This window comes from Periplaneta americana, chromosome 3, assembly GCF_040183065.1.
Source record: "Periplaneta americana isolate PAMFEO1 chromosome 3, P.americana_PAMFEO1_priV1, whole genome shotgun sequence".
NCBI classification, from domain to species: domain Eukaryota; kingdom Metazoa; phylum Arthropoda; class Insecta; order Blattodea; family Blattidae; genus Periplaneta; species Periplaneta americana.
Genome location: NC_091119.1, coordinates 25,017,882 through 25,034,470, shown reverse-complemented (window position 1 = coordinate 25,034,470; position 16,589 = coordinate 25,017,882). Strand labels below are relative to the sequence as shown.

The 16,589-nt window shown below is 33.7% G+C and overlaps 1 protein-coding gene across 1 annotated transcript in view; it reads left to right on the top strand.

Annotated features, from left to right (window-relative positions):
• Window positions 1-243: 243 nt before the first annotated feature.
• Window positions 244-16,589, top strand: part of LOC138695860 (uncharacterized) — a 138,139-nt gene continuing 121,793 nt past the window's right edge. Inside the window, exons 1-3 of the mRNA XM_069820154.1 lie at window positions 244-482; window positions 14,911-14,960; window positions 15,164-15,258. Of these exons, the coding sequence (XP_069676255.1) occupies window positions 380-482; window positions 14,911-14,960; window positions 15,164-15,258 (248 nt within the window). The 5' untranslated portion in view covers window positions 244-379. The remainder of the gene's footprint in view (window positions 483-14,910; window positions 14,961-15,163; window positions 15,259-16,589) is intronic.

Here is a 16,589-nt window from a genome sequence, read left to right as displayed (position 1 = left end):
GTTTGTTGGAATCGAACTTCGGTATATTTAATGAGAAGTCGTCAGTTGAGTGATAGACATATCCGAAAGTTTAAATATCAGATCATTAGAAATAATGTTATAACTATTGCAACGCTATCCAGCTTGCAATACACAGCATCGCCTTTACTACACTATTGCGTGTGGCAATGACCGGATGCAGAGTCCAGTGATAGCAATCCAATAATGGAGTGACATCAGTAGCACCAGAACAGTCGCCGCCAACGAGTTTATTTCATTATGTGTGGCTTCGGCATAAATTAGATTTTACCAACTTCCGAGTGCAACTTTCAGAGCACCGACAGACTCCGTATCCAAGTTGTTCGATGCAAGAACACCGTGCAGTGCGCGTCTCTAACCAATGTATAAAAATACAGTGCAGCTGTTGTTAGTGCTACATGTTCTTGTTATTGCTGAATCCATAAGTAATATAAGCATTGAATTATTTCGACCCAGCTGGGCAGGTTAGTAAATGTGCATTCATTGTAATAATTATCTATACTAATAATAAATCTGTAGCCGAAATTTTTCTGGTAATTTTCGATTTTCCAAAAATAATTGGTCCTAACATATATAATTAACCACCCTGAAACCGAAAATCGCTTTTTTGAAATTTTTGTTTCTATGTCTGTATGTCTGTCTGTATGTTTGTTACCTTTTCACGCGATAATGGCTGAACGGATTTCGATTAAAATTGGAATATAAATTAACTTCGTTGTAACTTAGATTTTAGGCTATATGGCATTCAAAATACATTATTTAAAAGGGGGGTTATTAGGGGGTCTGAATTAAATAAATCGAAATATCTCGCTTATTATTGATTTTTGTGAAAAATGTTACATAACAAACGTTTCTTTAAAAATAATTTGCGATAAGTTTTATTCCTTGAAAAATTTTGATAGGACTGATATTTAACGAGATAAATGAGTTTTAAAATTAAAATAACTGCCATCTAAGGCCGTGTAATGAATTAAAAACAAATGACTTCGTTTATAAGGGGCCTTGGACAGCAACAATCGAAAGCTATGAAAGATAGCCTACAGAGAATGTTTCTGTGTTTGCCTGAAGTAATATCGGAAGCTAAATTAACCGATTTGTATAATTACTTATTATTTCACCATTGGAAACTGTAGTTTCTCTAGATGGATATAATGCTATAATGTTATTACAGTAACTTCTGATATAATATAATATAATATAATATAATATAATATAATATAATATAATATAATATAATATAATTTAAGTTATTTGAAGGGTTCACAACCATTGTGGGCCAAGTGCCATTTATTGAATACGTAGAAAACAAGGGTTAAAATTAAGTTATTACCATAATTCAATGGAAACTTATAACAAGTAAAATAAAGTATACACATTAAATCTAAATGATGTCAATGTTCATTAAACTATGGTTGCATGTAATAAAAATTAAGAAACATGTTAAAGGAATTGTCATTGCACCAAATGAGTGTCTCTGGACCAAAATGATCGCATTTTAATTATTTGGATGCAATTTAAATTAAGTAACATATTAAACGATATATCCTTCTATCAAACACGAATGTTCCCTGAATCAAATGTCCTATTTTAATTATGTAATTACTTTATATTTATTTCTAGCGGGTGCAGCGGAGCGCACGGGTACGGCTAGTATTAGAATATATTTAAAGATAAAACACACATGTTAGGTCAATTATGCAGTGTTCATAGATTTGATAAGATACATTAAGGGTGATATATTACAGTTATATGAACACTAACAAATACAATAAAATTATTAAAGAAATTATTATAGTCAGACATGTTTCGGAGATGCTTCTCCATCTTAAGTGACTATTTACCACGACTGCAAAACGAAAACAAATGTAATTAATCTCATGTTTAATTATATTTAAAAAATTAATGACAAATGGAAAAATATGAGATGTCTGAATAGTGATATTTAAGTCATTCAATAATTGGAAAAGTTAAAAATATAATGGTATAATAATTTATAACCAATATTATTATGTCTTCTATATATGCTATGTTAATTAAAAATACTATAAGAGAATATAAAAAAGTATAATTAAGTTAAAAATGTGATAGTAGAATTGACATTTAAAAGAGTTAACATCTTATGATGTATGTACATTCTTATGATAAAAAGTTTACACAGATCATATTAAAATGTATCTTATATTAGAATATATAATACAGAATGAATCGTAAGTAATGTCATCAATTTCAAGGGTTATTCTTTGAAATATTTCAAACGAAAAAGTTTAATACAATTTTGCCAGTTTTTGCATCCTTTTCGAAAAAAAAAATATGAAACATTTCACAGCGTATTTTGGGAAAGCTATTGAATTAATTCCCAACATACTCAGTCAATTTAAGACAGCAGTGTCTTATTATAATAAATTATTGAAAAATTTTAATTTTGTCCTTTAAATGTGCAGAGATTTGATCTGAACAGATTAAACTTTTCGTTTTGCAAAGGAATTTTAAAACGTAATGCACTCTGACAACGCTGTGAATGTTATTACATAGAAAGAGGCAGTTATACGTATGAACAGGTACCCTAAACAGCTCCTGTGTACGAAGGACTGGTAAGGTAACGAGAAATGTGAAGATAACACATAAAATTGCTTTTAAAGACTGTTCGAGAAATTTGTTTTCTTGTAAGTTAACCGATTACTACTTTAAAAATTAAAGTGGGTCGGAACTAGTTCTAATTGCCTGAAGAAAATGCTTGCAGTACGACAAACGGAGTTTTTATAACCATTAAGTAGATTTGTATAACGTAAAATAAACGTTTCTTATTGATTGTGTTCACCGAGTAATTAAATTAAAATTAAATCGAAGATTTTAAAAATAATGTTTTAAATTCCGTCGATTTACGTAAAATCAGCCTGTAGAGCTTTAAATATTTTAAAATCTTGTTTTTATAATGTCAAATAAGCACCATTATTGTTAACGTTTTGTAGAATATTCAATATATATATATATATATATATATATATATATATATATATTCGTTCATTTATTTATTTACTTATGAACTTATTTATTTGCTTATTTATTTATTTACTTATTAATTTATTTATTTGCTTATTTATTTATTCATTTATTTATTTATGTATTTATTTACTTATTTCTTTATTCATTCATTTATTTATTTATTTAATCACCACTACAGAACATGTGTTCCAATTGAAGTAGGATATATGATTATTCCATATGGATAAATTCACAAACGCCGTCATTATCTCGGACTCAAAAGCAGCCATTTTGTCCATAAATAAAACTGACCACCCCTACACAGAACAAATCAATAATTGTCTGAAAATACTTGCAACTTTAAAAGAACATGGAAAAACAGTTTTGTTACAATGGATCCCAGGACATTGTAATCTACATGGGAATGAACAGGCTGACACATTAGCTAAGAAGGGTGCCAATCTCAAAACAAACCCACGGAAACCTTTGTTGTTTAGCTCAGTAAAACAATATATCAAGTAACTACAAAAAAATAATCACCAACAAGACTTGGACATAAACATTTCGCAACAACGTAGGAAATTACTGAAGGATGTACCTCCTGAACCCAGAAGACTAGCAGTTGCAAGCTTTCGTCTTAACACTGAACATGACATCCTGGGTAAACACCTCAATCGTCTTGGCATCCTGCCATCAGCATCCTGCATTTTGTGCCCTCAACAGGAAGACATGGATAGACAACATCTTGCAAAATGCCCTGCTCTGAAATCCTCCAAGGAATTCGACCGCTACTGGGAAGCCAGAGCCCGAATGTTTTTAATTACTTAATCCGTAGTTTTGTTCACCACTTTCTTGTTTTTCGCTCAGTCAATGATAGTAAATATCATGTACTAGCCATTAGACGAATAAATAAATATGATTATAACTATAACTAACATGTAACTAGAGGTTAACAGGTGATATGGGAGTGTAGAAATACTTCTTAATCTTTTCCATTTAGTTTAAAATAAGCGTATCTTGTTGTCTGTATTCTCTGATTATTTAATTAAAGTTAGGTTGTAGAGTTTATTTCAAATTTTCCAAGAGTTTGTTTAACGTGAAATGAGCATTGTTCATTCTCCATTCTCTAGTACAGATTAAACACAAAAATTAAACGGTTTATCATCTGAATTTTTTTACGAGTTTAAAAACAATGTACATGGCAATGACCTTCAACTTCCCTGTTCATAACAAGCCAGGTGAAGGAGCTGTACAGAGTAACACAGCCTTATGTGTACTACCTACTAATTAGTATTAGTAGCATTTATTTATTTAATCTGGTAGAGATAAGGCCATCAGGCCTTCTCTGCCCCTCTACCAGGGGATTACAACTATAATATGAAGAATAAGATTACAATTAATATTAAATTTACAATTACAATTACAATAAAAATTAAAGTACGACAAGATTATCTGATTAATGAAAGCTAGACAATTTATCATAGAAGTTAAGAACAAAGAATATTTTTGTATTTACTGAATTACAAATTAAACCTAGAATAACAAAATTCTATAGTGATGAAATTACCATTTATTGAGATATTTTGTGATAGGTTAAGAGAGCTATTTACAAGAAACCATGTCTGAACGAGTCTCAATTACTGACCAAGTGCCTAATAAGTTTGCGTTTGAATTAAATTTTATTTCGACAGTCCCCGATGCTAGCAGGTAACGAATTCCAGAGTCTTGGCAGGGCTATTGTGAAAGAGGATGAGTATGAGGAGGTGCGATGGGATGGTATTGTTAGTATTGTTTCATGGCGAGAGCGTGTGTTCAGATTGTGGTGGGAAGACAGGTAAGTGAAGCGAGACGACAGGTACGAAGGAATAGTAGAGTTCAAGATTTCGAAAAGGAGAAGTGAATGTAAATGTCTTTTCTTATCTAGTTTGATTACAGCGTTGCACGTTTTTTTCTGAAAAACTATTCAAAATACAGCAAAATGATATTTGACTTTTTTGTTGGTCTTTACTAAACGAATCATCTACCAGAATAAATGACATTACTTACGGTTCACACTGTATATGAAGGGTTCAGAGGCATAATGGGCCAAGGTTAAAATTAAATGAATACCATAATTTAATGAAAATTGACATATCATTTAGTTTTAATGTGTATTACTTTATATTACTTGCTATATGTTTCCGTTGAATTATGGTAATAACTTCATTTTAATCCTTGTTTTCTACGGTTCTGAATCCTTCATATAATATTAGTAGCCTATATTCTGCTATGCTCTTCGCTTTCTTATTATTATTCTTTTTCTATGACTGTATAACTTTCTTAGATTCACCTTGTCCTCCTTGTACATCATCATCATCATTACTAGGTCAACAGCTGTTTTCCAGCCTTGACTGTCTCAGTGATACGTTCCCATAGGTTTCTTTCAGTTGCCTTATCTTTCAATCTTCTAATTATTGCACATGATCTCAGATCCTCTTCCACACAATCGAGTCATCTATTTGATGGTTGTTCAATTTTTCTGCTAGTGGATGCATTGTTAAAGGTGAGCTCTTACATGGATACTGATCATCTGTTGAAGGCAGGTGTCCCAACCATCTTACTCTCTTTCATTTAATTTCCCTGAATCGGGAGGCCGGGATTCAAATTCAGTTGATCCACCCTGAAATTAAAACTTGTGTTGGGCAAGCCCGTGGTCCAGGCAAAAACGGGATTTTTTCCAGGTACGGCGGTTCCTCTCTGACATTTCAATATTTCTCTATCATCAAATCATCATTCATTACTAGTGCAACGTAGACCCACCGCCTGTGATGCACTCTGAATAGTCTCTGGTGAACTAAGTGATCTACACTTCTTGACATTAGCGACATCTGTAAGCCACGCTCGTAGAGTCGGGGGCGAATGGCGATAAGTTAGGGTCCTGCCATTCTGCAGAAGAAAACAATATACAGTATTGTTCGCAAAGAGGTCTGTATCGAACGTTTTCGCTCGAGCGCCAAGTAGTTCATAGCATAATCCGATAGGTAGCGCACATGCATGATGGGTAAAATTGTCGCAAGCGATAAATCCTCGAACGGTATAAGCCGAGCGTTAGACATTCGTTCTTGTTACAGTGATGACCTGTGTAGTAACATCATAGATATTTATCATTTCAAAACTTTGCAGTGTTTAACTTACCTCTCCATAGTACAACTACAAAACTTGCTTTAAAATGTAATATAAATATTGTAGGTAAATGTTTTCACCCCCCCCCCCCAACACACACACACACAGGAGTGATTTTGTTTTTGCCATATCTGATAGATGTTATTGGATGTAAATGTAATTATTATAAACGCAGAACACAATCACAGTAATGCAAGAAATGTATCAAGTTTTCTAGTAATAATAATAATAATAATCTCTAATAATTAGTGTATCAATCTTTGCGTCTGTAACAGTTGTGCAGCATGATTATTCGTTTTATTATATTTTCTGTGACGTTATCTCTGTAATAATATTGTTATTAATTTACTGCTATATAATAATATTTTGTAAAACGTTTCTACATTGTCGCAGTATATAGGTGGAACACTATGTATGGCCCTATCATATTATATGTGGTAAATAAAATATTGAATAATTATTAATTAGTAATAATAACTGTATATCGAAGTTTTTCATACTATTTAATTTATAACTTCATGTTACTGTTTTGGTACGTTCCATTGACTGTTCCATTAAACGTTTGTCATAAACGCAGAAAATAAAGTCTTATTTTTACCGTGTGAGCAAAACATATGTGTATCTTATCTGTCGCCTTTCATACAAGATAAGACATATCGGTGAGATGACCTTGTACTGTGCTTCTATTTACTACGAGCGTATCACAACCGATCTTATCTCACTCGAGCGTGCGACATTTAACCGAGTTCAAGCGAGCGATTTAACTCCAATGCAGCACTCTGTTTCGCATAATCTACTTAAACCGTAAAAATTATTTATGAAATAAAATATCGCATTCTTTTTTAAGTTTATTTATACACGCTTTAACATGTGGTCATATCGCGTGTTTAGGATCTGTGAGTATACCAGTAGGCCATTATTACTATTGTTGAGTTACTGTTACCGTTTCTATTCTGCGTTGTAGATTGCTTGTGTTCATGTAACTGATTTTAAATTTTAGTTAATGTTTATGATATTGGTAATTGAGACGGTGATGAATCGTGGTATGTAAATTTCCAATCCGGGAATTGCCTTTGTGACTGAGGGAAACCATGAAAAACCCCTGTCAGATTGGCCAGTAACAGGGTTTGAACCAGGGGCTTCCCGAATGCGAGTCTCAAACGCTACCATCTGAGCAAACTCGCTTGGTCAATGGTATTCTTATGGATGACAAACAATACGTTTTATGTGCAATTTAGAAAACGAAAGTATTCTGATGCGTAGAACGTGATTTTTCTTTTACTGTGTTTTTGAATAACAAGAGTTCAAGAAAATGAACTATAAATATCAGCCGAACCGTTGCGAAATGCATAGAACATTATGAGAAAGCGTGCGTCATCCTCCGCCAAGACTCATTTTTCTTAGTTGGATGACAGCTGGTTCAATGCCATAGAAACCTTGGGCCGAAAGATCAAAGCTTGCTTAAGAAAGAGAGAGTCGCTTCTAGTTTGTTTGTTTCCTGCTGGACTCTCCCCTCTGTTATGTCTCACAACAGCAATAATGTGTATAGTTACGAAACAGACTTTAATTCGACTTGCTGTAATAAAACTGGAAATTATCTCACAGGGGCGCATTATGTATTTCTTCTTTCTGAGTTTGCTATGTAATACCAGAGAAGCATCATTTCAAAAGACAACTTTCCACAATACTAATTTTTCAGGAAAGGCGAAAAAAGCATAAGGCCATATTCATAGACATTCTTAGCGCGGGTTTCCGGTGGATGATCAGCGAACTAACGTTTTTCGTATTCATAAACCAGTGTTAGCGATATGATATGATATGAATCCTGTACAAGTAACCAGTTAATATCCGGGGCTAGTTTAGCACGCTCGTAACGCGGGCTAGCGAAATGCCTATGAATAGTACCCATAGCGTTTAAACTAATAATGTAAGAGTGGAGCCCGGATTTCCATGCAAATTACATGTTTTTATTTAAACTGACTACACCTCTTAAAATTCGCAAATCTTTGTTTTATGACATCGATTCTAAATAACTGTACTTTTTCCGTGCATGTTTGCATATTTTGAAGATTTCAGATTATTTTAATAACACATATTTAGACATTTATATTGCAAATTATTATTTTTTTTTGTCTCAGGACTCAGAAGTTTATTTTAGCAATACAATGGGCCTATGTACTATTTCTATTTTCGTCCTCTTGTAACTGAAGGACAAACCTTGCACTGAACTGCTTACTGTCCAGTTACTTCTCAATATTTTACTTAAGCTAAGACTATTATGATCAAATGGATATTCTCATGGCAAATTAGAGGTAATGTAAATACCACTAACAAAACATTGTAACAATAATAATTCACAGAGTGATTTTATCCTACTTAACAATTTCACTTAATGTTTTAATTTGGAACAATATTATCTAAAAAACATATCAAACTGTCTTATACAAAATAATCTTTAATTCAATTTTGAAATTAAATTAAACAATTGAGTAAGGGACAAACTAGAAATCAGGAACAAAACTAAAGGATGCGAAAAACTGTCTACAGCTCTACAAAAAATAAAATATTTCTTCCAACGATTTAGATTCTGGAAAAGTCCCCATAACACTCATAGCGTTCCCTCGTTGAATGGCAATACTAATTCTTTGGCGGAGGAAAGCCGTAGAGCGAGAGTCACCGTTAAGTGCTGATAAATACTTGCCGATATCAGAAGTTAACAACTTCGCCTCGGAACACCATGGGCCCATAGATTCTACGGCGAAAACGACAAAATTATATCGATCCAGAAGATCGAGATACTTATTCCGTTTAACTGTCACAGCAGATGCAGCGGCTGACCCAGCGAGTTTGGAAGTTTCGGGCAAATAAGAAGAAGCGAAGGTGTTATAACAAGTGGCATTCCATAAAAATGATTTGCCTTTGGACCATGGTGTTAAAGTTAAGCCATCTGGACGTTTGCCATCGGAACTATTTATGCCATTGGGTTCTAGGATGGTAGGAAAACCAGCGGAAATTAGGGCCCTTTTAATGATGTCGTTGATCATGACGTGTCTGGAAAATCGTCCAGAATTTTTGAGGCAACTTAATCCATGCAGGCCAGAAGAATCGACATCTGCACCACAGATACATTTGTGTGGAAAACAAATTTTAATGCCAAGCCTTAAGGCAATTATGTTCTTTTCCTGGCTTTCGTTCATATAGGGTAAAGATTGGTAATATTATGGTACTAATAATATTATGATAGTTCTTCTTGGGAATTTTTTACAAATTTACTGAGCTAGAGGAAGATCGGTTTTTTGCGTCAACGTATTAAAGGAGAGTTCGTGGACAAGTTTCTGCACAAAACCGGTCCTTCTCTCGCTCAGTAAAATTGTAAAAAATTTTGAAAAAGAACTATCATAAAATTATTAGTATGACTATATTACCAATATTTTCCCTATTGTTAACTTGCATAATAGTACCTTTTACGAATGTTGCTTCGTAGAATCTGATATTTCCACGTTATTTCTGTCGAGAAAAAAATAAAAGAAAGTTACCGATAATATGGTTTCATGGCATCCTACCTGACAACTAGTCTTTGAACTTTCCACTAAAGCTCCCTTTGTTACGCTGGAATTTCCAACCCTCCAACTATTGCTAGTTACAGACCCGAGACGAAAATATTGAAAGAAGAGAAGGCAGAAGCAGCATGCTTGCAAACTGCAATTTTGTATACTTTTGTGTCGAATTGTGAAATGTTGTTATATATGTTAGAACTGCAAAAAGAGATCTTGTGTCGTAACGGATTGAAGGAAAAGCAATCTAAAGGCGGTCGATGTTGTAGCTTATTGTGATTGTTGTGATAAAGACTAAGTACTTGTGTATTCTAGGGGGAGCGATAGTGTCATGGTTTAGACGTAATGCTGCAAAGTGTGAAGGTCGTGGGTTCTATTCCCGATGGGGTCATGGTTAAGCGAACATGCAAAAAACTTACAATTCAACTTCACTTTGTCCCAAATTTCTTCACTTAAGTATGCACCTGTCAATTCTATTGACGTAGAAAAATCATTTTCTGTATTCAAGAACGTACAGTACTTCAGATAAACACATGAGTTTAACTCAGGGCTGGGCACATTACGTGATTCTGAGAAATGAGCGCTGTGTGCTTTAAAGAGCCGATCTTGCGAGCGCTGTGACGTAAGCATACTGTACGTCATAGAGTGTCGGTGCAGTGGTGACTCTGCAGTATGATGGCGAACTTTGAAGACGGAGCTTTCGCTCATATACTAAAGCGTCCCGCTACTCCCAATGCTTTTAATGTATCATGGGAGGAAGAATTCTTTTTCGTAGAGAGCAGTGGATTAGCAAAGTGTCTAATTTGGCATAAAACACTCCAACTGATTAAGAGGTTCAATATCCAACGGCACAACATGCTACTGAATATGACAAATATGTTGGTAATGAACACCATAAATTAATACAATTTAAAGAAAATGTTTCTCAGGTACATTATACCAGAGTATCTATTTGACATTTATATTACATTATAAGTTATTATACATTTAGTAATATATAATTTTAAATTATACAAATATTATGATATATCATAGTATAGTATATTATAGTTTATGATATATAATATGATATATATATATATATATACATTACTAAATGTACTATAATAACTTATAATGCAATATAAATATCGAATAGATACTCTAATATAATGTACCTGAGAAACATTTTTTTAAGTTGTATTAATTTATGGCCATATATTATATTATATTATATTATATTATATTATATTATATTATATTATATTATATTATATTATATTATATTATATATTATGTATTAACAGGATGACAATAATGTAGGGCCTACTTAGTGAATCGGCTATGTGAATTAGCTGCAAAATTTGCCACGAAATTGCAAAGGAATTGAAAACATTCAACGAAGATGAAATTTATCAAGCGATGTTTAATTATATTGGCAGATGAACTCTGTCCACAGCAAGTAGGGGAAGTGGAAGCCATACGCCTGTCTCGTAGAACCGTGGTGAGGATATTGCAATATGTGCGTATAGGTTATGTAAATAAGCCTAATGATTTGTGTGTGTGCATAGAGCGAAGTTTATTCCATTAAATTAATAAGAGTGTTATAAAGTCTGTACTGTACAATGGATTGATGTAATATCCTTATAAACTATTATGTACTGACAGACTGAATGAATAGAACAACCGTGGCTCTTCTTATATTAATGCAGGGAAGGTAGCTGTAATGCGAGTCCGCCACTGCGTGAGCGTTCTGCTCTGGCTTGGAATTTAAATGCCTTGCGGAGCGAGAGCAGCTCTGGCCGACTAATAGAGCCGCTCTCATGCCCGGCCCTGGTTTAAGTGAAGAGAATTTTGAGAAATTAGTCGTACGTTGTTTCAAAATAAAATAAAAATTTAACATAATATAGATCTCAATTTTGATGGTGCATATTTTTACTGTTTTTTCACTTCATTGAGCATGTTGTGTCAAATGATAGTGCATGAATGCATATATGTGCATGGAAATCCGAGCTCTACGTATGAGAGAAACAAACACTGCAAACCGAGTCTCATAAGACTGGAATGATACAAACACAAATTAGTTGTAATAATAAACAATGATTATCTTATTAGGACAATTTAAATTTTATAAAAAATAAATGCTTAAGGGGTTAGGTATAGATTACAGCAGTAAAATGTTTGAAATATTCAACATTTTTTTCCTCCATTATTGTATCTTGTACACTGTCCTTCTGCTATATGAAAAAATATTTTTACGATTTAAAAAAAAATATTTACGTTTCTTGTTTTCAAAATTCAGTTCACTGTGTAGTGATGAAGCGTTTCCCAAATAACTCAAAAACTATGCAACTTTCTGTGATTAAATTTTTTGTGTATTTATGCATGTCATATGTACAATATGATGCAAGATAGCTTCTCTACCTTTGATAGATTGTCTGATAAAAAATAAATTCATTTTAAAATTGATCAAATATCAGAATTTTCTTCTAACACAAAACAAAAAAATATATATTATTTATTAAGGAATGTAGTTGAGAGAGCATGATATTGTAAATATGAGTTTTAGCAATAAAATAAAATAGAGAGAACACGAAAAAGTTAACAAATTTATGAGTTATGAGGGAAACGCTTCATCACTGCACAGGGAACTGCCACCATTTTGAATTCTGAAAAAAAAATATATAAATAATTTTTTTAATCGTAATTTTTTTTTCATATAGCAGAAGGACAGTGTTTTACAAATACCAATTTTTATTATTGTACAAGATACAGTAATGGAGGGAAGAAAATTTTGAATATTTCCAAACATTTTACTGCTTTAAGCTGTATCTAACCTCTTAATAAAACAACTTCGTTTATTTAAAAAGCAAGTAAATGAAACTGAAGAATTTCCACCGACTCATTTCTCCATCACTTACTTATTTCGCATAGATTACTACACAATTAGTCTAACCGCATCGACAGCTTATTTCAAAATAAATGATCAACAATTGATTTTATATTAATTAGTTCATGTCACGAATGCCTGTTTTGTGCTACAGGAAGCACTGTAAACATTATTCTGAAGCAAACTTCTTTCCCCTCATTCAAGCGAATGGACTCAATTCATTTTTAATTTGACATCAAATTCTGAATCTATATTTTACATGGAAAGTTGTCTTTTAGATTTGAGTATAAATAAATATATATACAATATATATAACTCATTGGACGGAAATAAACTCAGGATTCAGACAAGGTTGTGGCCTCTCTCCTTTGCTTTTTAACGTTTATATGAATGCCATTGTGGAAGATTTTAGAGAAACAAAACACGGATATGTCACTATTAACAGAAATTTAAAATTAGATGTAATAACGTTGATCTTGTTTTACTTGCAACATCTGAAGATGATTTTCAATGGTCAGTACATAATTTAAATTTAATAGCTCAAAAATATTCAATGGAAATATCCATTAACAAAACAAAAATAATGGCCTTTTGTGGTAAATACCCAATACCAAGCAAAATTTGTTTAAATAACACAATTTTGGAAAGAGGTAATGAGTTTAGTTATTTAGGATATAAACTTTCTTTTGTTGAAAATTTGGATTTATCAGAGAAAATGGTAAAATTCAACAAATCAATGGGCATCATTAATAGGGTTTTAAAACCTTCATTAGTACAAAAATCAACTCGTACTCGTCTTTATCAAATAATAGCTCGACCAGTCTTATGTTATGGGAGTGAAGCGTGGACTCTAAGGACAAAAGATGAAAGCAGACTAACAGCTTGCGAGATGAGATTCATGCGCCGAACAGCTGGCTACACCAAATGGGATCGAAAGAAAAATTAAGATATCCTTCAAGAACTTAATGTGTCATCAATACTGGACTATATCTCCAGATATCAGTTAAACTGGAAGGAACACGTCTCAAGAATGGTTTCATCCAGGATCCCTAAGGCAATAATGAAGTATCGTCAAATGGGATACGGTCACTTGGTCAACCTATGAAAAGATGGCAAGAAAATCGCTTTTTCAGGCCGTAACAGTTCTTTTGGGACTACTGCTTGACATGATGATGATGATGATGATGATGATGATTATGATGATGATGATGATGATGATGATGTATAAATGTAGTAAGGTGTGGGTCATCACCAGGCTTCGAGACTTGGGACCCGATACAATAAGTTTACTGTGCATGTACTATAGATTGTTGACTCGCTGCAGGTAGTGAAAGGTAGAGATGTGTTGAGGTAACAACGTTGCTATTTAGAGTAGTGTACGGTAGTATGGGGAAACACACATATGGACATTCTGAAAGTAAATATACATTACACAATGACAACGTCAAAAGAATCTGAAAAGCATTTATTCTCCTGTTTTTTATAAGCATTTGTGTTTAATTTATACACAGTGTTAATGTTGGAAATAAACATGTAGCAATTTTAATTACTTCATTTATCCTATTGGTCGTCTTTAGGAAGTGCAGTTACAGTACCGAATTGCAATGTACTACAAGATACATTCTCAGTGTCTCAAACGTAAATCTTTTTCGGTTATCTGCCAAACACAGTTTGTACTGTGAAAAGCTACGCTCTACGTCGCATCATCTGATAGGAGCAAATCGAAGAAACCTAATATCATTGCAGTCTCTAAGAGAGAGTCTTTTAATTCTCGGATGACTCTTGTCCACTAATTTGCTGTTTACATTACACAATGTTCCATATCCGTTATTTTTACATAAAATTGATTTCCACTTCTGTTTTACACGTTCAGTAACCGGTGTATTTGGTATCTCATTAATGCTCTGCGTCAATTCCTCAATTAATCTGAGGGCTTCCGGCATCTCTTGCTCTGACTTTTCTAACCGTGTAATAGTTTCAGACATAGTTTGAAAATAGGTTTGTACGAAAACCAAATTATTCGTCAGAACCTTCAAATCCAGAGCGTTTTCCTTTGCGTATTTGTTGGCATTCATTCTACAGTACCCCCACCCACTGTAAGCTTTACCACTATACTCAGTACGCCGTTATGCGCATTTCCCACTGAACTGCTCTATCGGGTCCGAAGTTTCGAAGCCTGGTCATCACTAAATATACGAAATCGTATCAGACTTTATTCTGTCCAGGAGTGGACTTATCTCTTTTTGAAACTATGTTCCACTGAGTATTTTTTCTTCCTGATTCTGCTGTGTTTTACCATAAGTGTATTAACTTTGCTATTTTCAGAGAGTGAACTAACTCAAGGCAATGAGGACATCAATAATATTTTCGACGAGGTGAGTTTATTAAAAAAATACAACCACTATCACCAACATCAATAATGCATAAATAGACAGCATTGTAAATTGTTACACACAAATTGATCAAAGGTATTGAAAACACATTCATTTCTCTAGTATTATAGAAATTACAAATTGAATGAAACTGACAACATCTTGTTTAAATCTTGGTAATTGAGTATCGTAATTGTCACTTTCAGGTCCTGTCCAAAACATCTGGGAAAAATGCAGCCCATATCCAGCCTTTCAACATTGAAAAACTATACTTCCACAATGACGAACAGGAATTTTCCATGTGAGCATAAAATATACCATGTTCTGATGTTTTTTGTTTCATAATACGAACATTAAATAGTGCATAGGCTTATGCTGAACAACGTTCCTCACACCAAGATTAATCTGGTAAATCAGGTAGTCCTATTGGCTTCACAGTAGAGATCGCTTCCGTGGAGAATTTTTTCTGTACTGTCCGAGTGATGTATGGACCAAAAGTACAGAATACCACTTGGCGACAGTCACGTGTCTGTACGTAAGGCAATGAAGGACAGTTCCATTTCCGTATCTCCTCTTATTTTATTTTGAAGTGTAAGGAGATAATTTCTTGTGGCGTGACTAACCATTAGTAATACTTGTAATAAAACATAGCACACCAAAAACGTCTAAAATAAATGTAAATAATTTCATGTCACAACGTTCACTCGTACGAAACAAAAAAATTACATGAAATAATCTCAGTTGCTAATCAATCTAGCTCAGCCCTGGGCATAAAGGAAAAGGGAAAAGGAAAGGAGATACTCTCACCCATGTCGAACCCGCAACCTCAAGCATAGGAGGCCAGTGCTATACCAATTACGCTACCGAGGCCGACTGTATGTATGTATGTATGTACAGTTCGATTCAACGTTATTGGCCCCTGTCCTTGGTTGTTTGGCTAGTGAGCGAGCAGTGTGTGACGTCATAAGAAAGAAATTTAATCATAAGTATGCTTGGAGGGGAAGAAAGAAGATGAAGAATGAAAACTCGTAGCTGAGGGATACTCATGTCAAGAAAATGTAAGTCAACAGACGTAGTGGTTAGTAACGGGACGTGTAAAAGAATATGGTTTTTCACGATGTATTATACCGCGACATGATAAGAAGGAAGTGTTAGGTGTTATGACTGCGTGGCCTGACCTGTGTGACCCAGTCCGCCAGCAGTGATGAGTAACTACTTGTTCTTCGTCTAACTTACTTTTTGCAGGGGCCAAAATCTCTTAATCAAGCTGTATGTATGTATGGGCTATTCCATATGAAATCGATCAGTGAAAAACCTCGCATTTTTTAATACTCTTAATTTTTCCCTATTTATACAAGGTGCTGAGGAGAGTGCATTTTCAAAAATATACTATCGAAAGTCAAACGGTTTTCGTATTATTGAGCGACAAATTTAGCGTATTTTATAAAAACAAGCCTCTTTCAGCGCTCAGAACTCTGGAACCGTTTACTGCAGAACATTTAACGAGAGCTCATTTTGAAGCTGACATTTGGTAGGTTATGTTAAGAAGTAATCCTTATTTTTATTGTACACAGAGAGACAGATAATCTGATTTTACTTACTTTTAGGCTTTTTGCCAATTTGTAAAAATGT